Consider the following 21,741-nt stretch of genomic DNA (forward strand, 5'->3'; position numbering starts at 1 on the left):
AAAAAAGAAAGATCCATCGAGTGATGGTTTTATGAATTTTGATGAACGATTTGAAGTGTTAAAAAAGATTACAAAAATGTTTCTAGTCACTCTGGAAGGATTACATGAAATTCATCGATATTTGAACAATACCAACGATAATTCTGAACAACAAGAATATTTTATTAATTCCTTATTTCACTTCCGTATTCGAAGTGTTACTCTATTTCCATATTTTCCAAATTTCACCTCGGACAATCAAGAGGAGTATCGTCACGGAATGTTACCATATCTCATTGTTTCATTGAAAAGTAGTCCAAAAGGAAATTGCGAATGATCCTAAAAAGGTCATTTTGGTGGTGGAGCATTGGGCCATTCCACCACGAAATGTCTCAAATCATAAAATCTATGCAAGTGGTGGTGGTACGAGTGGTGGTGACCATTTAAAGAGAATTCGATTGAGTTTGTTGAATACTCCGATTTATCCAATCACGGTGAGGGAATGGAATGAGAATTCGATTGAAGTGGAACCAGGATATCCTCATTACCATCAGGAAAAACATGGATCTGCCACCTTCAAGAGCACCTCTTTGATTGGACAATTATACGACATGATTATGAGTGAAATTCAAAACGAAACAAATTTTGCAACTCCTCATCCAGAAATAATCATCACCGCATTAGATGATCGTGATTATATTTATGTGTCATGTCTCTATGAAATTAAGAAGGCTCTTTCTTGCAAGGAGAATCCTCTCGATACATTCATGCATTTCCTTCTCACACGGTGGAATTTGATTCACAAAGGAAAACATACCATTCAATATGCGAGTGAATTTTTGAACATTTTTTGGAGAGTGTTGTGTTGGGTGGAATTATTTTCTTGTTGTTTCCATTATCATTCATCTAATGGTTCGAATGAAAATGATGTGAGTTGTAGTTCAACAATGAACACTGAAAGAATCACCATTCGAATCCATGTATTGAATTCTTGTTTGGAAGATTTGAGCCCACACGATCAAGAGACTCTTCTCAACGAGTTTATAAACTCTTCCACCACAACCTCCAATAAGGAAATTCGAGTCATGACCTTAATGGGAATTGATTCTGTTCCTTTGGAATGGGAGAGAAAGAGTTCAGTATTGGAAAGCGATCGATCCAAGACTCATATTTATGAAATCACTGACACCTCCTGCATGACATCACCCTCTACGATGGCATGGATTTTGGAACAAGTGATTGAATCCTCATTGAGAATGCAAGTCGAATTGGGTTTCCATTTGCATGATTTAATGAAAAAATATTTCATGATGATGGAGAAGAATCAAAGAGAAGATTATTACTACGAGTTCAATCTTTCTAAAGCTCTATTGAAGAGACTTTTAGAACAACAAGGATTTGAAAAGGAATTCCCAAAAACATTCTCTCACCTTTGCACCAAATAAAATCATGGAAAGTAAATGTCATTTCATTCAATGTCATTTCAATGTTTTTATACAATGATGATGATTTGTTCAGAATTCCTGTTTGAATTCATGTTTCCATCACACCAACTACCACCAATATTGTGCTGTACTACCACTAGCACTACCACCAACATTGTGCTGTACTACCACTATATTGATTCAAGTGAAGACGACTTGTAACCAATCTTTTGTTCTAACCAAACATGTCTTGCTACACTTGCTGATGGTCTTTTCTCATAATCCTTATCCAACATGATCATGACAAAATCAATAAGAGCTTGAATATTATAGGAAGAGGAGGAAGAGGAGGTGTCACCATGGTGTGAGACACTTGTATCACCACCACTTGTACCACTTGTCACAGGATTCGAGTTCTTGTCATGATTACCACCACTGTTATTGCCAACATTGCCACTATTACCAACATTACCACACAAAGTTAGTGTTAATTTCTCTCTAATTTCTTTACCTCCATTACTCATGATTGAAATACGAACAGTCGTTTGGAAATCTCGTGTAATCATGATATAAAAAACACATCCCAATCCATAAATATCTGTTTTAGAGACATTTTTGACATCACCTGCAAATAATTCTGGTGATTGAAATAATTCTGTACCAACAATACTCGTTTTAGTGACTAGTGTTTCAACATCACCTTTGGAGAGACCAAAATCACTCAATACCACTTCATCTTCATTCCTTAAAAGGAAATTCTCTGGTTTGATGTCTCTGTGATAAACATCTCTTCCATGAATATATTCAATACATGATAACATTTGATCCATGAAATTGAGAATTCTATTAATTGGTAAATGAGATTTCAAATTCAACAAGTAGGATTGGAAATCACCCAATTCAAGGAAAGGCATTGTGAAACACCACTTGTCATAATTTCCTAATTTAGTTTCAAAGATTTCATAAACAGGTAGAATGTGTTTGTGATTGAGTTTGGACATTTGAATGAATTCTGCATTGTTACCTTCTTCTTTTGGAAGAATTTTCATGGCAAGAATCTTTTTATCTTCACTATTCAAATCACAAACTGTTTTGAAGTGATGAGATTATATGGTTGCATTTCATCAACAATTGAAGTGATGAGATCAACAATCCAATGCATCATCATAAAGTGATCATTTTAGAGTGGAATGATTTTCATGAATTGAAATTTGAAAAAAGGTTAAACAAGAGGTTTCAGAATTGATAAAATCTCAAAAATAATTTGTAACAAAAATTTGTGATCTCTTACCTTTGAACACACTTCCAAATCCACCCTTTCCAATCTTTTCAAAATTTCATAACGATCTACTAAAACATTCTTTTTAGCTTTCTTTTGTGGTGAATCCACTTGTGAAAGTTTTTGATTTTTCCTTTTCAATTCCAATTGATTGAACATTTTAATCACCACGAGTTGTTGAAGATCAAATGTTGAAGAATCCTTCTTGGAAATGGCACTACCACTCTGACCACCACTCTGACTACTACTATTACTACTATTACTATTACTATTACTACTATTACTACTACTATCGAGAGGAGTAATAAAGTACATGTTCACCAAATCTAAATTCACACAATTTTCAAAGAGTTTTGTAAAGAATTCTTCCAAGTTTGGAATGGAATTCTTAATCTTGGAAAAGAGTCTCTTACACACAAATTCACTCCACTCTGTCAATAAAGAATTCTTTGACGAATTGTTTTGTTTCAAAGAAGGAGGAGAGGAAAAGATGAGGAATAGTATTTCAATGAATTTTTGTAAATTCAGAGGATTTGAGAGGTTTTTTGGTGGTGACTGTTGACGTTCCATGTGAGTCGTTGAGTATTCGATCATATTTCTAAATATGGTAATTCTAGTTTCGGTTTCAAGAATACTCGAGAAGGATGCCAAACATAAACTCTCAATCAACAAGTTGCAATCGACTACAATGACAGTATTCAAATTATTAAATTGTTCCAACTTTTGTAAATATTGTAAGAATCCAAATATATCCTTCACTCGCTTTTTATGGAAAGGTCGAAACATTTCAATTTCTGAAACCAATGGATTAACAACAGCACACGATTTGTCTCCAAATTCTCCTCCATTCAATGTACAATTAATCATTGTCAATATTATTGAAATGATATTCTCTCTGGTGTTTGAATCTATTTTCATTGTTTGATTGAACAATTCAAAATTCTTTACAGTTGAACACCAATAAATAATCACATAATAGATTGAATAAATCTTCTTTCTCAATTCCAAGTTATTGGTATATAATTGATCAAATGATATTTTTGATTTTGATAATAAATCTGAATTGACATTTGACATTTCTTTCAAATACTTCTTACTTTCATTGGCCAATGACATGTCCAAATGATAGAGAGTAGGTCCAAATTGACATAATTGTTCAAAGAGAATGATAAGTGGTGTTGGAATATCAATTCCTTTTTCTTCTTTTTCAACACTCAACACATGGAGTAACATCATTTCGAATAATCTTGAAATTTGAGTTAAAAGAGTTAAATAATGTTTGTAAGATTGTTGAGAAGCATGAGTGGTGGTGGTGGTGGTGGTGGTGGTGTTCATATGGGTCTCTACACCACCACTTTGAATACCACCACCACTTTGAATACCACCACTCGTAGTAGCACTCGAATGGGTCTTTAAATTTTCTCGAATCATTGGGAAGAGAATTTTCAAAATGATGGAATCGATCATTTCATATCGATGGTTGTGTTGTAAGGATGTTTGTGGAGGAGAATTGAAACCACCACCACTAGTTGTAGTAGTAGTAGTAGTAGTATTAGAGGAGTTATTATTACTACTATTACTATTACTACTTCCACTTCGATGAATCATTGGACTAGTAGTACCACTTTGAATACCACTAGGACTACCACCACTAGGACTAGTAGTAGTAGTAGTAGTTGGATTAGATGCATCTAATGTCGTCGTTGTCGTCATTGTTGTTAAATGATAGTGTGATGATAATTGAATAAAACATTTACATTTCAATACATTGGAATAAACATTAAATTTCTCAGTGAGTGTGATGGTTGTAATACTCTCAAAAAAGACTTTTCAGGAAATTTGAGAAATGATGATGTGGTAACATGTCATGTAAAATATCAAACACACTCACAGTGAGACTTTTCATCAAATTTCCCTTAATGATGGCTATATTTGGAACATTTTTACCATCCAAATTGAAAATGGCTAATAATTTGGCAACGAGACTATGAAATTGTTCTTTGAATTCAGAAATTTCTTTCAAATGTTTTTCTTTTTTGGATGGCACAAGGAATGATTTTTTCTTTTTTGAAAAGTGTCTCTTTTTGAGAAGAATCATGACCAGAGAGAAGGATTGAATGGCATGATAGAGAGATTTGTAGTGAGATTCAGGAATGGTTGCTGATGTGGTTGCTGATGTGGTGTTGGTGCTATTTAAAGGAGAACTTGTTGATGAGGATGAGGATCTTCCTCCAAGACTATTCCTTCGATGAGTACTACTACTATTAGTACTACTATTACTATTAGTACTAGTCCTAGTCGTAGTAATGGTACTATTACCATTACTATTACTACTTGCATTATTATTAGTGGTACTGATGGTACTGATGGTATTGGCACTACTGATGGTGGTGGTTGGAACATTCAATTCTTTCAAAATGGATTCAAGACTTGTAATGGATTCTTGAAATCGATCATTTAAATGTTTCAAAATGGATTGATAGACCTTTTCACTGATTGGAATTTTTGACACAATTTGTTCAAATAATTGTTCAGTCTTTGAAAAGTATTGTCCAATCAAATAAAAGAGAATTTCAAGAGTTTTGTTACGAATATCTTCATGTTCATCATAAAATTCTAAAATTGAAAATAATGATTTGAACAAGTTGTGAGCATGTAGAACACATTCCTTATAAGTAATTTTCTTTTTTCACTTGTTCTAATAATTCCATCATGGATACATTTTTCAACATGAATTGTTTCCATAAAAATAGAATTTGTAACAAGTGTGAATGTGGAATGGAGGAAATGAAAAGATGATACTCATTTTGATATTATTCTTTTCTGGTTTGCTCATTTTCAAATCTGGAATGACAGCAAGTACATTGGTTCGTGAAGTGATGATTCTATTGTTGTTGTTAAGGTTAATGTTATTGTTAATGTTGGAGAATGAATGATTCAATAAGGATGATGAGTCACCACTCGGACTACTCAAAGATGATTTCGTCTTGTAGAGTTCAATTAATTTCATCTTTTCAAAATTCATGAGTGAATCTTGATCTGTGAATTTGTAATATCCAATCAATACAGGTTGTTCCTCTAATTCATATTTTGATGACTTGTAATTCACATTATAGACATAAATGTATAAATAGAGATGATCAAAATTCTCCACATGTGAAGCATCAATGTGAAAAGGTTCAAAATATTTTGGATTGGTTTTTTTGCAAAAGACATAACTTGAATAATGGAAAGGACCATTCATGTCGTGTTCATGATTAATCTCTTCATCTTGTTGTTGTTGAGAAGAAGAAGAAGAAGAGAATGAAGAAGAAGAAGGATTGAAATGGTTGTTGGGTGATGATGTGGTGCTAGTGAAAGAAGATTCAACATTAGATGAAAAACTACCTCCCAAATTTGAACCACTTGATGAATTCGAATGAAATGAATCAGTCTGACTGGTTATACTATTGGATCGTTTGTTCACGAACGAAGACGACGAACCAGGTCCTGTGTTTGTTCTATAAATGGGAATAAATTTACCTTCCTTCGTTTGTGGATTTTTCACTTCAAATAATCGCATCACAATGAGTGGATTTTTGGATTTCAAAATGGAACTTGAAAAAGTGGCTCGATCCAAACATGGATAAATGTCACATCGATTCTCTAGAAAGGAGTAATTCGTTTTGGCTTCATTCTTTGTGTTGATGGAGAACCAATTGATAGGTTTGGCTGTGAATAAACGTTGAAATTGTGGAACTTCTTTCATAATGACATCATAATCACCCTTATAGAACACAAAATTCACATTCAATTGATCCTTCAATGCCTTACATTCACTTCCAATCGAAGTGTAAGTATAGAGTGAGGTGGGTGCACTCTGGACCAAGGTTGAATCGTGATTTGAGGCCGCTGAAGGGAGTGTCGTGTTGGGGCTGGTGGTGGTGCTACTCGTATTGCCACTGCTACTACTACTCAGAGTGGCCACACTGAGATTCGAACCACTACCGCCAAAAGCGGAATGTCGGCTATCCAAATTTGAACTAACTGCCGTAGATGCAGAATTGGCGGTCAATGAGAGGAGTGTTGGATTCATTCCACCCAGCGCACTACCACAACTACTGTGAATGGAGCCTTTTCGAGAGAGTGAAGAGGAATCTTTGCCCGACAGTAAGGTTGCAAAGTCCATGACATCATTGGCATTGTCTAAATTGTCACTTGCAAAGGTGGAAGAGTTGTTATTACTACTAGTACTACTGGTCGTACTCAATGGATGGTCGTCCTCTAATAAATACGTGGGTTTAGCATTGAGCTTTCTTCCACTGTTTTGAGCGGCAATGACTGCATGTAACATGGTGAATTTCTAGAAATGGAAATATATAATGAATGTGGTGTTCATGTAAATGAATGGAGTTGAATGGATTCATTTCCAATCATTGAACACGGGATATGGACATGGCATTGTACAATATACATAATATATGAATAGTTAAATGATATGTAATAATATATGAAAAGTTAAATGATATGTAATAATATATGAAAAGTTAAATGAATGATATGGACATGATGAGAATTGTACCATATTCATCAATGACCTACCTTTTCATGACTCTTTTCATAAAATTCACAATATTTTGTTACAGAGTGTCCATTGGCTAATTCTTTGATACTTTCTGAATCGAATGGAATGGCACACACTGCCAATGGTCTTCTCAATGTGTCAATATCCAAATCATCCTTATTTGGAGAAATTGAATTACTACTACTTTGAATGGAGAGATTTTTAGAGGAAGCAAAAGTATTCAAAGAATTCTGATGTCCTAATTCATATTTTCTAAATGCTCTTCCAACCAAATACAAATCATCCTTCAATAAATTACTTCCAGTAATATCTCGAAATAATGAAATTCTATTTTTACCACTGTCACTTGAAATGACAATACTCTCACTAATAAAACGAGCTTCATTCAATGAATACATGGCAAAATGAATTTCAATACTTTCATCTCCAGTTGCAAATAAATGAAAATCAAAAACAACCATCAATTGATAGGTGTCATTAATGGAAAGTTGATTGTTGATAGAGGTGTGAGTCGTCGTCGTTGTTTCATTCAATGAAGAAGAAGAGGAATTCGATGAGGAATTCAATGAAGAGGTGGGTGTGGATGACGATTGATCAACCACACTCTTTCCTGTACTACTACTACTACTAGTACTACTACTGCTGTTCGTAGTAGTCGTGTTATTTCCACCTCCACCACCTGTTGCAGCTTGATTGACTTGTTCCAAACCCTTTTTGATGGTTGAAAAGACTTTATCTTTGAAGGATCCTTTTGATTTTTTGTCACTAATACTGTTAGTGCTATTATTACTGTTGTTGTTGTTGTTGTTTGATGGATGGGTGGACTTTTGAGCTGAAGTTTTTCGTTTTTGTCGATTTTGATCATTCAAAGATAAACCACCAACTCCTCGAAGACCTTTATGTTGACTCAATAATTGTTCAATAAAAGCACCATCACTCACATAGACACTGATTTCATTTTCTATATCACTGATACTATCAATCATGGATTGATATTCATTTGTATTGTTGTTATTATTAGTAGTGTTATTATTATAATTCATGTTATTGTTATTATTAGTGTTATTATTCATAGTGTGATTATGTGCCATTTCTTTGAATAGTATTATTATTATTATTATTATTACTATTATTATTATTATATTACTTCTCCTTGACAACTAGTCACACGTGATGATTTTGTTATTCAGAAAATAATAATCAATGATGATGATGTCTTCGTGTGATGAGATGTTGAGCACTGCTGTCAATTGATTTGTGAAATGTTGACAACTCTGTTTGATCACAATGTTCCTTCTTCTCAAAAACGTAAAAAGCTTTGAAGGAGAGAATGAGAGAGTGTTTAATATTTAATTGTTGTGCAAGTTCAACAACACCACCAATGATGACAGTTAATGATTTTTTAACAGATCATAGGAAATGGACGACTGAAGAGGTCTCTTAAAGTGTGGCGAGAGAGAATCTTTCGTGAGAGAGAGCTGCAGTGTGTGCTGTGTGTGTGGAAGGAGAATTCAACGTTCATAAATGAAGCAAATGGATAAATTCATCCAATTTTCCCTCAAATAACATTTTCTCGTGTTGATACCATTCATCATCGTTACATATCATCGTTATACCTCCCATGAGATTGAATACGTCTATTCATGGAATGGAGAGTGAGTACTCACTTTGGATGATCCATTAGTGAACTGGAGAATAGAAAAAATCACACACCCCTATCGAATCTGAGAAACAGAACGATCCTTCATCATCACTTCTAAAAAAAATGAATCACAACCATTCGTCTTCTTCCTTCTCATCATCATCGGATCAGCCTCAATTACGATTTGCGATGGTTGGAGTGTTTCGGGAGGCTCTTGATTCTTCTAATTTATTATTCAATAATAACATCTCCCAATATTATGAATCTCAAAATAACAGCTCTAATGAACCATCATCCTGTATTTTAATTGGTGAATACTATCGAGGCTTAACCAGCAGTGCTCAAATCTCTCAACAACATCAGGCTCAAATGACTCGTCAAATTTGTTTGAAAATTGGAGATAAAGTATCTCATACGAATCATAAACGAACTCTCACACAGGGTTCTTTAAATTTTCATTACAAAGTGGTTGATAACAAGTATATTTTTGTGGTTTGTGCAGATTCGGAATGTCCTCTGAGAATTTGTTATAACTTTTGGATGATTTAGAAACACAATTTAAAAGGCAAGGGTTTGATAATGAGGGGCTTTCTAATTCACATTTTAAACCCATTTCGAATATCATTAAGGATCGAATGGCTCATTACAATAATTTAGAAAATGATAAAATTTACAAATTGAAAAATCAAATTGATGCTACCAAAGATGTCATGATTTCTAATATTGATAAAGTGATTGAGAGAGGAGAACGATTGGATGTGTTGGCAGAAAAGACTGATGAGCTACAAGATCATGCATTTACCTTCAAAACAAAAAGTAAGAAGCTGAAAAATACCATGAAAAAGAGAATTATTCTACTCGCACTGATATTGATTGTAATTTTTGTAATCATTGTTCTGATTGCAGTGTTTGCTGGTTGCAATTTTCCATCCTTTGATAGATGCAGAGTTTCTTCCAACAATAATAATAATAATAATGGAAATAACAATTAACCATTTTACGAATGAAATTGAGCTCAGAGACGAAACGAACCTACTAACTCAAATTTTGTACATCCCATCAACAACAAGTCACTTTTGAATATGACTCAACAAGTACTTCCATCCACACACCTCTTGATAATAAACCCAATAAGAATAAAAGTTCCAATATTATTGTATTGTATTTTCACAAAGAATATTTATATTTTCTCAAAGAATTGCACACAAACAACATCAAACAAAAAAATGACCATCTCAGCCAAGCACAACAATCAAATTCCTCTTCGTTCGGTCCGACCCATCTATTCTTCCTCGGTACCATCATCATCATTGATAACAAATCCAAGTACTAGTCATACGAGTAGTAGTAGTAGTAACACCACCAACACTCCTCTCATCAATATTGAAACCGGTAAACGAAAAGATGGACGTACCTGTGATAAATTCAGAAATGTTTTTCTTCAAGTCGGAGTGATTAAACAAGCTCGTGGAAGTGCCTATTTAGAATTTCATCAAGGAACTAAAATTATTTGTGCAGTCTATGGACCTCGACAAGTTTCTGCAAAAAATGTGGAATTTAGTGATACTGGAAGATTACAATGTGAATATCGAGTAGCACAATTTGCATCACTGCATCACAATTCTCGGAGTAGTGCAAGTTCTGCCATGAGTGCCACCAAATCACATCAAGCAACATCGGAAGAAATTGAATTTGGAATTCACATGAGAGAAGCTCTTGAATCATCCCTTCGATTAGACAAGTATCCAAAAAGTGTCATTGATGTTTATTGTTTTGTTTTAGAAGATGATGGAAGTGCATTGAGTGGAGCCATAAGTTGTGCCTCACTTGCACTTGCAAATGCAGGAATTGAAATGGTGGACATGGTGAGTGCATGTACAACAAGTGAATTGGAAGGTCAAATTGTTGTGGATCCAACAAGTCATGAATATAAATATGCAAGTGGTGGAATGGTGTGTGGATTTATGAGCAATTTGAATGAAGTCACACAATTAACACAAGTAGGAGATATGTCTTTTCAGAAAGTGAGTGAAGCTATGGATTTGTGTATTGATGGATGCACGAAATTGTATCAATTAATGCAACAATGTTTAATTGAGAGTATGATGAATACGCGAACAACAATAACAACGAGAGAATAATGTGACTGATCATCCCTCTCATGAAAATAAAAACCTTATTTTTCTGAACTTTTTTGAACTGTTGTTGAACAAAAAAAGATGATGTTACCGAGGAAGAAACCACCACCCCATGTCATTGACAAACATGAAAGGCATGGTGAAAGTTTCACCTGATTATTGCTCATTTAATTCTTCTTACATTTAGAAACACGTAAAAGAGCTCTTGCGAGCTTTCTACCAATCACTGAGACTCTTCTGCCGGCTCTTCTTGCCTTTCTACCACCTCTGTGTCTTCTACGGACTCTTCTTACCTTTCCTTTTCCGCACTTGTGAATCTTGATCTTCAAAGCCTTCAAGACCTTCTTAAGCTTACGAGGTAAGTGTTTCTTTGGACAATATCTCTTACCCAACTTTCTTTGTTTTCTCAAGACCTTTTTCAACAATTTTCTAATCTTTCGAGAAGTCTTTCTCTTGATCACAGTTGCGGAAATTCTCTTAATGAGTTTGTTGTATCTGCGAGAGGCTCTCTTTCTAAGTTTCTTCAAGATGGCACGCTTGGCCTTTCTTGCTCTTCTCAAAGCACGTCTCTTGAGCTTCTTGCATACTCGTTTAGCACGTTTGTTTTTCTTCAAAGCACGTTTCACCTTCTTACAGACACGACGAGAGCGTCTTACGAGCTTTCTTGCCACACGTCTTGCTCTTCTCAAAGCACGTCTTACACGTCTAGCAGCACGCTTGGATTTAGAAATTCTCAGTTTGGCAAGGAGTTTTCTGACACGTTTGATGGCCCGTCTTGCGACACGCTTTGCATGTTTACCCTTTCTTGTCAATTTTCTTGATCTCTTCAAAGCACGTCTCTTAGCCCTCTTACAAGCACGACGAGCTCTCTTCAATGCAGCACGTATGATGCGTCTTGCTCTCTTCAATGCACGGCGCTTGAGCTTTCTTTGTCTCTTAATAAGGGCACGACGAGCAGCTCTCTTCAATGCAGCACGTCTTCTAAGAGCCTTCTTGATGGCAGCAACTCTTCTCTTGGCAGCAGAAGCACGGCGAGCAACTCTTCTCTTGGAAGCCTTACCACGTTGTCTTCTCAATGCAGCACGACGTCTTGCAATTCTTCTACGTAGAGACTTCTTGATGGCAGCAGCTCTTCTCTTCAAAGCCTTTCTTCTCTTCAACTTGGCAAGCTTCTTAAGAACAGCACGTCTTCTCAATGCACGTCTTCTATTTCTACGGGCCTTCTTGAGAGCAGCTCTTCTCTTGGCACGACGAGCAGCTCTTGCACGACGTCTTGCAATTCTTTGCTTTCTTCTCAGAGCCTTCTTCAAACGCTTGATGAGTCTACGTCTGGCACGACGAGCACTTCTGGATTTGAGTTTCTTTCTTCTCAGAGCCTTATGAAGTTTCTTCAAAAGTTTACGAACAGCCTTCTTTGCCTTCTTTGCAAGTTTCTTGGTCTTCTTTACCTTCTTAAGGATGGCCTTTCGAGCAGCACGTCTTGCCTTTTTAACCTTCTTAATGATCTTCTTGGCTTGTTTCTTCCACTTGTTGCTCTTCTTCTTCTCTAACTTTTTAACCTTGACAATGGTCTTGGCAAAGTCTTTACCAAGTCTCTTACCAGCTTGAATTTGATCAACCACACAAGCATGGAAAGCATTTGGATTCTTGTGTTTGTTCAAACCAACCTTTCTACACACTCGACGAGCTCTCTTGAGTTGTTTCTTGGTTGGCTTCTTTGGTTGGACTCTTCTCTCAATTCTTCTTTCCTTATGATTGTGCAGAATACCTGTTGCAGATCGAGAAAGGTAGGAACGAGAAACACACAAACCCGAAGAGAAGTTCAAAGTTCTTGGAGCATCGAGAATCAATGAGATGTGTCCAAAGGAACCATAGGCACTTCTGAATGATGGACTCCTGTGCCATGTAGCAGTCAAGTGAGCTCCATTCTTTGAAGAGATGATTAATGAGTTGGAAGATACTCGTTTGACGGTGGCAACAGATCCACTCAATGCAATGGTTTGACCCACATTCACTTTGGTTTGCTTTCCGTTCAAATAGAAGGAATTGGTTTTGGTATCATATTCAAAGGAATCTTTTTGATTGATTTTAACAGCAAAGGCAGTATTGACGGATACTCTGAATATTGAGTGGTATTACCCGTCATACAAATATATTATTGAATCAATGCAAGAGAGTTCGAATGAATGTAAATACCCATCAAAGAGAGATACAAGTGGTGGACATCCATTGATGCGCATCGAGTGAGTGAATTTTCACATTTTATGAAAGCATTAAGTTCCATCAGAAGAGAGAATATATTGAGCGCGGCGCGTGAACATTTTCATCACACCACCACCACTTGCTGTCAGCAAAAGTGAATGAAACACAACCCACACACTTACCTATTCCATTTTCCTGTTCTTGCATGCACAACGAATGACTTGTCAACAGTTTCTGCCAACACATAGTCACCGACGCCATAAAAGTCATATTTCTTTCCTGTGAATGAAACATAGTGTGGATCACCAATGGATTGACATCTCTGTAAGACAGAGTTGGCTCTTACTCGACGGGCTTCTGCTGGTAGCAGGGCAAGGATGACACAAGTTGCCACCAACAACAAGCCAATCAGAAATTTTGATCTGCTCATCATCGTTTGTTGATGTTTAGTAGCACGATGACGAAGACTTGTGTGTTGAATTTTTTGTTGTGATGATGAACTAACGCAAGCCATTTTCGGTTGGAATTAAAAGGATTTCAGAGAGACATGTGAAGTCATCATAAAGGGTGACACGGTCACGAATCAAGCGATTGTGAAGTTTCTTGTTCTGACTTTCCTTGAAAGTAAACAAAATTTGGCATTTATTAATTGCAAATAGTCCAGTATTCCTCCATCCGTATTAATCGTATGCGCATGACCTGATTCTTTCGTGTCAAATAAAACCATAACTTGTTTTTTATTGTTGTTGCTGTTCTTGTTGCTTCAAAATTTCGTTTTCCACTCTCAATTTTCGTATAAGGGCCTTCTTCTTCTCGACTTGTGATTTCAAGTGACCCTCCAATTGAGCCTTTTGCTGTTTAATGCCTGCACGTGGATTTCTGTTCTTTTCTGGTGGAATCCATTCAATAGTACCAGATGTACTAATATTCTTTGATAGGTTGTCAAGATAGAATTTGGTGTTATCAACTTGTTGAGACTTGGTCAAATGAATTTCAGTACGATTTTTGAGATTAAATTCGTTGGAGATGTAAGGAATTTCAATTTGATTCAACAAGTTTCCTTGTTCAAGAGAGGCTCCAGTGAAAGAAAGAAGTCCAAGATGACGAGCCTTTTTAACTTCATCTTGAATCTTCTTGTGAGTTCTTCTTCTAACACCAGTAAATCTCTTTGGAATAATACGACCAGTTTGCGAAACAAATTTGAGAAGGAGGTTTGGATTCTTGTATGAAATCTTTTCAATGTAGTGTTGATTGTTGGCAAATGGATCTGGAGGGCGAGTTTTGAATTGAGGTAACTGATGTAATTGATATTCCATCATTTTACGGTGTTGAATATCATCACCAGCGAGTTTACCTTCTCTCCAATCTTGAGCAACCTCTGTAAATTGATTCACAGCACTCATGAACTCCATATGACTTGTTGGTGGTTTGTTGTAGAGCCATCCTGATGTATTGGCGTTTACAGGAGTTTTTAAGTAATGATTGAACACATCGCTATCAGCTCTTTCTATGTAACGATAATAATCATACCATGTATTTCCTTGAGGAGAATCTGGTGAATTAGCCTGGAAGGGTGCCTCGGGAGAAATGTTTTTAGCTTTCTTTGATGTTGTCGCAGCTTGATAAACGTCTGAACCATCGTAATTGGCTCTACCACCTCTACTTCTTGCGATATTTTCCTCGATGAGTTTATGAATATCCTTTAGAGATAGTTTCTTGTTGGCAAGTTTTTTCTTGCTTGCTTGGTCCAATTCTATTTGTTTAACTCCTTCATTCGAGCAGGGATGAGTGCTAAAATTTTGTTGATGATGATGATGACTAGAGAGAAGAATTGCTACTGTTGAAGAAGAATGGTGCGGAAAAAGCAGTTGCTGCTGTGTTTTGTTGTTGAAAGAGCGGAGAGAACGATGCAAAATAACCCTCTTCATTTTTTTTAAAACCATCTTGATTATTCATCGCTAATATTATTATTTAAATGGCAACGTTGCCGAAGGAATGGTTTCTTTCATCATCATCAACATAAGCACTCATCAATTCTCTAACAACAAATACAATTAATAGGATTAAATAAATTGCAGGTTTGAAAAACATTTCGAAAAATCCAACAACAACTCCCACCAAAAAAATCTAATTAGTTTATTGTTAGCACCACTGGTGCTGGTAAATCCGTGAGGATTGGGGTTTGTTTTTGAATTGGTTTTTTAAACCTTGAGTTTTCATAATACTTGGTGTGACATTTACCAACTAGTAGGGTGAGAATTGTTTGGATTTCAGGCCAATTTTGGTAAATATTTGGTAAATTTTTAAAGTTGGGCATTTGAGTATCTCGAATCATTACTCCGTCATGATGAATAATGAAAACTTTCCTTCTTTCACAGTATCTTGATTCTTGATAATCGTTGAGGATACATTGCATTGATGTAATATCTAGGAATTTAGTGTAGAAAAAATCTCTAAAGCATTGAGTATTAGGGCAATAGTATATGAAATGTTTTAGAGTTCCGGGGCATTTACAGTGAGCGCATTGTCTTTCCTTATGTTGTTTGATATGGTTGCTTGTTAAGTTTCTCCAGATTGACCACTTAGTATTTGTGTCAATTTTAGATTTGATGAATTTTAGATTGATAGATGACCAGTTCTTGGTAAGGTGTAGACTGGAATTATCTCTATCAAATTGGCTAAACATTACATCATATCTTTTCTTTTGTATGGATTTTTTGATGTCGAAAATAATGGTATTAGATGTGGCAAGGATGGTTTGGTTCGAAAATAGCTTCTTAATGTCAAAATAGTTGTGCTCTTGAGCTCCTTTCTTAGCTAATTCGTCAGCTTTGATGTTTCCTTTGTTGACATGACCTTTAACTTTGATTAGTTGAATATTTAGATTGGATTGTTGAATGACCTGTTGATATTCATGCTTGAAGCAGTTAAAAATTCCGTTATAGGCTTTGTTTTTCAAAACGTGGATGGATATTTCACTATCTGTGTGAATTTTTGCCTTAGATTTAGGTGGAAGTATCTTTAGTGATGTGAGTATTGCTGATAATTCAGCAACGTTATGTGAGTATTCGCTGTTAATTTTGTATGAGAAATCTTGGGTTTCTTGGGAATTGTTAACTTTGGCGGTAAAGCCGAAACCTGTTGAGTTGTTGAGATTTGATCCGTCAGTGTAAATAGTAAAATTCTTTCCTTTGAGTTTTGGAAAGATTTCGTCATTGTTAAATTGTTGAGGTCTGATCTTGTATTTCTTCATTGATCTGTTCATTTCCTTAAAAATCGAATTTTCGTGTTTGATTCCTTCTGAATATACTTCTCTAAGAAGTTCATTATCATTGTTAATAAGATACAGGGCTGTTTTGATTCGAATTTCATCTGCAAAGATATCGAATCTTGGAATACCAAGTCCGCCATAGGTGATTGGGAGGTGAAAATAGTTTGTTGGACTAGCATTATGCATGAAAATTTTCTTTCTTATTGCTTTTCTTACTTCAATGTTAATTCTATCAACAAGTGATTCAGGAATGTAATTTGTTCGTAAAATGTGTGTAAATAAGCTAGTGCATTTGGCAAAAATTACTTTCTTAATGTTTGTTATCTCCATTCTTTTCAGTGGAATATATTTGAGTGAGAGTTGAAATTGGAGGATTCTTTTTTCAATATCTTCATTTAAAGTAGAGTCATCCCAAGGATAGTGTCCAAGTACTCGAAGGTTTTTGAATCTTGGTATAATAGTACCGTCTATCATTGGCTTCATTTTGCTTTTAGTTGGGAGAGTGGTTGCCATGGATTTTGAAGGATTAATTTTTAGACTTAATTGGCCGAGCCATTTAGAGATATTATCAAGTCTTTCGTTATAATTGCAGTATCTGTTTGAAACTAAATTAATGTCATCAGCAAAGCAGAGCAAACCAATATCGTTAATATTAAGCTTGGTTGGTTTGATTGAAATTTTCCATTGTTGTATGCATTTGTCAATGATGAGTTGAGTAATACAATCATATATAAGAGGAGCTAAAGGGCATCCTTGTGGTATTCCTCTTGTTTTTGTGAATGGTCTAGAGAGATGGTGATCAATTTCTAGCTGTAATATTTGACTCTTGTATGAGTTTAGTATAAAAGTTTTCAACTCATCTGGAAACTTACAATGAGTGAGAGCTTTTTCAATGATATGATCTTCAACGGAATCATAGGCGCCTTCGATGTCTAAGTTTACCAAAAGGAATGACGACTTGTTCTTTTTGGCTAGAGATGAAAGTAATAATCCGTGATTCATTGTGTTTCTGTGTGAAATAAATGCTTGTTGCCTTAAGTTGATGTGTTTGGAAGCCCATTGTCTTAATTCGTATGCAATTATGCTGAAAAGTATTCTGTAATATATTGGGAGAATGGTTATGGGTCTAATATCATTTAGTTTTTGAATGTCTCTTTTAGGGAGTAATTTAATCCAACCAGATTTCCATTCTTCAGGGATATTACCTTGTTGAATGCAGTTTTCAAATTGGTCAGCAATAAGTTGTAGATGTTCGTCTTTGAGATTACGTATAATTTGGAAGGATATTGAGTCTAGACCGGGTGTGTTGGATTTCATTCTCGATATCGCCTCTTTAATTGTTTTAAGGCTTATTTGTGGTATTTTCGGTCCTTTCTTGACGGTTGATGGTGGATTTTCAAAGTCTGATGATTTGGATACTGAGGTAAATTTTGTTTCAAAATGATGCACAATTTCTTCTTCAGAGAATTGGATATTTTTCCAATCTATTGATTTTTCTTTTAGATGTTTGTCAAACTGGTAAATCATTGAGCTGTCATGTTTGTTGAAATTTTCACTTAGTTTTGCTTTGATATCAGCTCCAGTTTCCTTGTATAGTACTTTGATATTATTTCTTAGTTTTTCAATTTCCTCGATATTTTGACCTTTTCCTTGTGTTACAAGATGGAGGAGTTCTATTTCTTTGGTTTTGATTTCTTTCTTATTGATTGTGTTAATGTATTTGAGATTGGTCTTATCATCTTTGAAAGAAAATTTGTTAACCATTTCTGATATGTCTTTCTGAAGTGCATCAAATGAATCATAGTGTGATTCGTTCAATGTTGTTGAGATTTGATTCATATCTTTCCTAGAGATGAAGTTTCTCCAACAATAGTCTGTTTCGAACTCAATGTCAATATAGAACGGTAGATGATCATTTTTGGATATTGGTGGCAAAATAACTTCTCTGATTATTCTGATGTTGTTAGAAACGAAGATATGATCAGGTCGTGATTTTGAACTGAGTTGATGACTTTTCTGACGTATGTGTAATTCTCTGGGATGATTAGTTCTTTGAGTTGGAAACACTCAATAAGTTCTTTCCATTCTTTTTCTCTCGAATTTTGTGGTTTCCTTGTGTTGATATTGAAATCTCCTAGCACAATGTTGAATTCATTTTCACATTTTAGTAGAAGGTGAATAATAATGTTGATTATTTCATCATCATCTTCACCATCAGATGAAGCATAAACCGTAATGATGTTAATAGGTTTGTTTCTAGAGAAAAACCTTGTCCATTGAAGTTTTCCTTGTATTAGATTTTCGTTGGATATGAATCGTTTTCTTTTGTTGTTAAGAATATGGAAGAGAGCTGTTCCCTTTTGAGCTTTTCTTGCTCCAAATAGTGAATTAAAGAAGATACTTCCATTCCCTTTGTTATAGGCTTCTTTTTGATCTTCATATGTTTTTAAGTGTGTTTCAGTAATTGACATGATTTGGATGTTATGATTGTAGCACATCCCTTTGATTTCATTTGTCAATATTTCTTTTGTGGCTGTCTTTATGAGCCCGTTGCAGTTAAAACAGCCAATTTTCAAATTACATTTTGGTGACTTAATTGTTCTTATTTCCAAGAGGTTTATCACCTCTTCTAGGTTCTACTATATCTTCTTCTTCGTCATATTCCATTTCATCATCACTATTTTCATTTGGTTTTGGGTGATAAGATTCATTATCTTCATCTTCTACATCATCCTTGGATTCATGAATTAATTGATGGTACGGTTTTGTCAAATGTAATTCAATATTTTCCATTTTGGAAGCTATTTCGTTGAGTTTTTCAAAAATGGTCTGTATGGATTTTGTGTGGTCTGTTAGTGTATTGGTGATGTTTTGTATTTGTTTAGAATGTGATTCCAGTTTGATTGAGTTTTCAGTACATTCTACTTGAAGTGATTTGTGATTCTTTTCTAATGCTGAGAGGTCATTATTGAATTGGAAATTATTGGTTGCACCAGTCACTTCGTTTTCTTGTTGTTTTTGAATTTTTCTACCAAATATTTGGTTGTAGATATGAGTTTTTTTGAGGTTGGTTTTGTGCCATTTGGTGGAGTGATACTTGTTGGGAATTTTGTAATTTTTTCCAATTCTGCAACATTAGTTGCTTTGTAATTGGCTATATAATAATGCTCTCCAGGGCGATATGGGCTAGGTTTGTTAATAATCTCTAAGTGGTTTGATTGGAAGACACAGTTGCTTTTTTCCACCATCTTTTGTATCGCAGTTTTGATATCTTTCTCTGTGTAGAGGGATGAAAAATTGCAAGAGCAGTTAAGCTTAGATTCTGTTATGATCTGGTCAATGGATCGGTATTCAGAATATTTCCTTGCCATAAAATATTCTTTATCTTCAAGAGATTCAACTGCTATTCTGATTTTATAAAGCTTTTGGACTCTGTCATAACTGGTATTAGTTTCTTTAACTCCATTAGTTCTTTTCCAAAAATTTTTGATAATGTGTGTAGTATACTTCATCATCTCGTCATATGATGAAGTATGATATTTGAGGGTGTGTTCAGCTGGTGAGAAATTCATAGGAGTCACAACGTATTTGAATGGACTGGAGTCTCTTGTTGATTGTGAGTTTAAAATTCCCAAGGTTGATACATAATCTTCATGATTGTTACAGACAAGTTGGAGTACGTGCGTCTTGTCGTTAGGTATGTACCATGATGTAAGTTTTTCTTTGACTGCATCTGTAATAAATTCAGTGATGTCTGAGTCGATATGCTTACTGAGGTAAATAGATACACAGTGAGAATAGTTAATTGTTTTAGCTCTTTTAGCAGGAGGGTACATGGTTGTTGTTGTATTGTAGGATTTGATTTGCGGAGTTTTTTTGTTGGATCAAATGTAATGTTCTTGGCTGTCTTGGCTATTTGCAAGTATGACGATTGCGATTCATTCAGGTTGAAGCTGGTGTTGATAGGTGGGCTCTTAGATTGAAGCTGGGGTTGACTTTGGGGCTTTGAAGTTGTTTCAATTGGTTTGATGAGGTTTGTGCTTGTTTCAATTGGTTTGGTGAGGTTTGTGTTGGTGATGAAGTTTGTTGTCTTATTTTGATTGTTGATTTTCGATTTGTTTGTTGGATGTGTAATATTTTTGATTTTAGATATTTGGTTTGATGGTCCATCAGTTCGATAAGGATGTGCAGGGGATGGAGTTTGTTCTATGAGTGTTGTTTTTGGAGGAAGAGGTTGTTTAGGTTTAATTGGTTGGTTGCTGTCGGAGACTAATTTAACTGACTTTACCTTTTGTTTCCGATTATTGATGTGGTTAGATAATCCGTCCAATGTTTTTGAGAAATTCTCAATATGTTTAAAGATGATTCCGAAAGCTTCTGAGTGGGTCATCAATGTTTGGTTGATACTATTCATTACAACGTCTTCATTTGTGTTCATTTTTTTTGCGTCGAACTCCCACCAAAAAAATGAGCAGCCACGATCATCAAGCAAACCTGCAGGCTCAAACCTCATCATCGTCAAATCCTGCTCCTTCTTCTGGATCGCCAGCTGCTCAAACTTTGAATTTTGAAACGTATCTGAGAAGCTTTGAAAGCCTCAAAAACGCTAATGGTAAGTTAATTTCGATCGATTATTGTCATACCCGATAATCATTACACAACTCTAGACACTGTTAACCTCACAAAGTTGTTAATTGAGTTGCGTGATCATTTAGAGAGTGCTTCGTTACCGGAATGTTTTGACTTTGCTTCTACAATGTTAAAACCATTATTGGAGTTCCTAAATGATGGAGTAAAGCCTAAATTCAGAAAAGATGACAAAGATCATCTACTTCGCCAAGTGATCATTGAAATTATTCAAAAATTGCCACATACAGAAGTAAGTTTTATCAATGATTGATTAATTGGTCACTATTTTGAAACTTATTAACATTGATCTGAATTTTAATATCACTACTTGACAACAAATAATTATTATTGACACTCATCTATAATTTTTAAATAGTTATATGAAGAGAGAAATGGAAGAAGAGAAGAACTCACTCTGCTCATGAACTCACTAATCAAAGTGCTAAAAACGGACAATGAGTTGAACGGAGTTGTGGCAATTCGACTCATAATTGATATTTACAAGTCATTCAAAACTAGCCTTCCAACTATTGTTCAACCTGTAGTCGACATTTTTCTTCAATTTTATGCAAATTTCGAAAAAACAATTGAAAAATATTTAGGAAGAAAACCA

At 35.1% G+C, this 21,741-nt stretch overlaps 9 protein-coding genes across 9 annotated transcripts in view; 4 read left to right on the plus strand and 5 right to left on the minus strand.

Moving 5' to 3' along the window:
• Positions 1-76: 76 nt before the first annotated feature.
• Positions 77-1,424, plus strand: FDP41_007234 (uncharacterized protein; the record flags this gene model as incomplete). Its single annotated transcript, XM_044710957.1, has 2 exons — positions 77-251; positions 295-1,424. 2 exons carry the CDS (start codon positions 77-79, stop codon positions 1,422-1,424), a joined length of 1,305 nt encoding a protein of 434 aa, XP_044558560.1.
• Positions 1,425-1,594: 170 nt separating this feature from the next.
• FDP41_007235 (uncharacterized protein) lies at positions 1,595-8,337 on the minus strand (the record flags this gene model as incomplete). The annotated part of the gene is made up of 5 exons (XM_044710958.1): positions 1,595-2,490; positions 2,748-4,508; positions 4,570-5,298; positions 5,485-7,024; positions 7,264-8,337. 5 exons carry the CDS (start codon positions 8,335-8,337, stop codon positions 1,595-1,597), a joined length of 6,000 nt encoding a protein of 1,999 aa, XP_044558561.1.
• A 674-nt stretch (positions 8,338-9,011) lies between these two features.
• FDP41_007236 (uncharacterized protein) lies at positions 9,012-9,880 on the plus strand (the record flags this gene model as incomplete). The annotated part of the gene is made up of 2 exons (XM_044710959.1): positions 9,012-9,293; positions 9,518-9,880. The coding sequence occupies 2 exons, from the start codon at positions 9,012-9,014 to the stop codon at positions 9,878-9,880; spliced, it is 645 nt and encodes a 214-aa protein (XP_044558562.1).
• Positions 9,881-10,114: 234 nt separating this feature from the next.
• Positions 10,115-11,029, plus strand: FDP41_007237 (uncharacterized protein; the record flags this gene model as incomplete). The annotated part of the gene is made up of 1 exon (XM_044710960.1): positions 10,115-11,029. The coding sequence occupies one exon, from the start codon at positions 10,115-10,117 to the stop codon at positions 11,027-11,029; it is 915 nt and encodes a 304-aa protein (XP_044558563.1).
• Positions 11,030-11,193: 164 nt separating this feature from the next.
• On the minus strand, positions 11,194-13,742 carry FDP41_007238 (uncharacterized protein; the record flags this gene model as incomplete). The annotated part of the gene is made up of 2 exons (XM_044710961.1): positions 11,194-13,144; positions 13,411-13,742. The coding sequence occupies 2 exons, from the start codon at positions 13,740-13,742 to the stop codon at positions 11,194-11,196; spliced, it is 2,283 nt and encodes a 760-aa protein (XP_044558564.1).
• Positions 13,743-13,965: 223 nt separating this feature from the next.
• Positions 13,966-15,156, minus strand: FDP41_007239 (uncharacterized protein; the record flags this gene model as incomplete). The annotated part of the gene is made up of 1 exon (XM_044710962.1): positions 13,966-15,156. One exon carries the CDS (start codon positions 15,154-15,156, stop codon positions 13,966-13,968), a length of 1,191 nt encoding a protein of 396 aa, XP_044558565.1.
• A 203-nt stretch (positions 15,157-15,359) lies between these two features.
• On the minus strand, positions 15,360-18,263 carry FDP41_007240 (uncharacterized protein; the record flags this gene model as incomplete). The annotated part of the gene is made up of 1 exon (XM_044710964.1): positions 15,360-18,263. One exon carries the CDS (start codon positions 18,261-18,263, stop codon positions 15,360-15,362), a length of 2,904 nt encoding a protein of 967 aa, XP_044558566.1.
• A 1,232-nt stretch (positions 18,264-19,495) lies between these two features.
• Positions 19,496-20,335, minus strand: FDP41_007241 (uncharacterized protein; the record flags this gene model as incomplete). The annotated part of the gene is made up of 1 exon (XM_044710965.1): positions 19,496-20,335. One exon carries the CDS (start codon positions 20,333-20,335, stop codon positions 19,496-19,498), a length of 840 nt encoding a protein of 279 aa, XP_044558567.1.
• A 631-nt stretch (positions 20,336-20,966) lies between these two features.
• The window catches only part of FDP41_007242 (uncharacterized protein), a gene marked incomplete at both ends in the record, with an annotated part of 895 nt that continues 120 nt past the window's right edge, over positions 20,967-21,741 (plus strand). The window contains 3 exons of the mRNA XM_044710966.1: positions 20,967-21,111; positions 21,167-21,378; positions 21,505-21,741. The exon at positions 21,505-21,741 is cut by the window's right edge and continues 120 nt beyond it. Of these exons, the coding sequence (XP_044558568.1) occupies positions 20,967-21,111; positions 21,167-21,378; positions 21,505-21,741 (594 nt within the window). The remainder of the gene's footprint in view (positions 21,112-21,166; positions 21,379-21,504) is intronic.

Source organism: Naegleria fowleri (genome assembly GCF_008403515.1).
Source record: "Naegleria fowleri strain ATCC 30894 chromosome Unknown tig58, whole genome shotgun sequence".
In the NCBI taxonomy this organism is placed as follows: Eukaryota; Heterolobosea; class Eutetramitea; order Acrasida; family Naegleriidae; genus Naegleria; species Naegleria fowleri.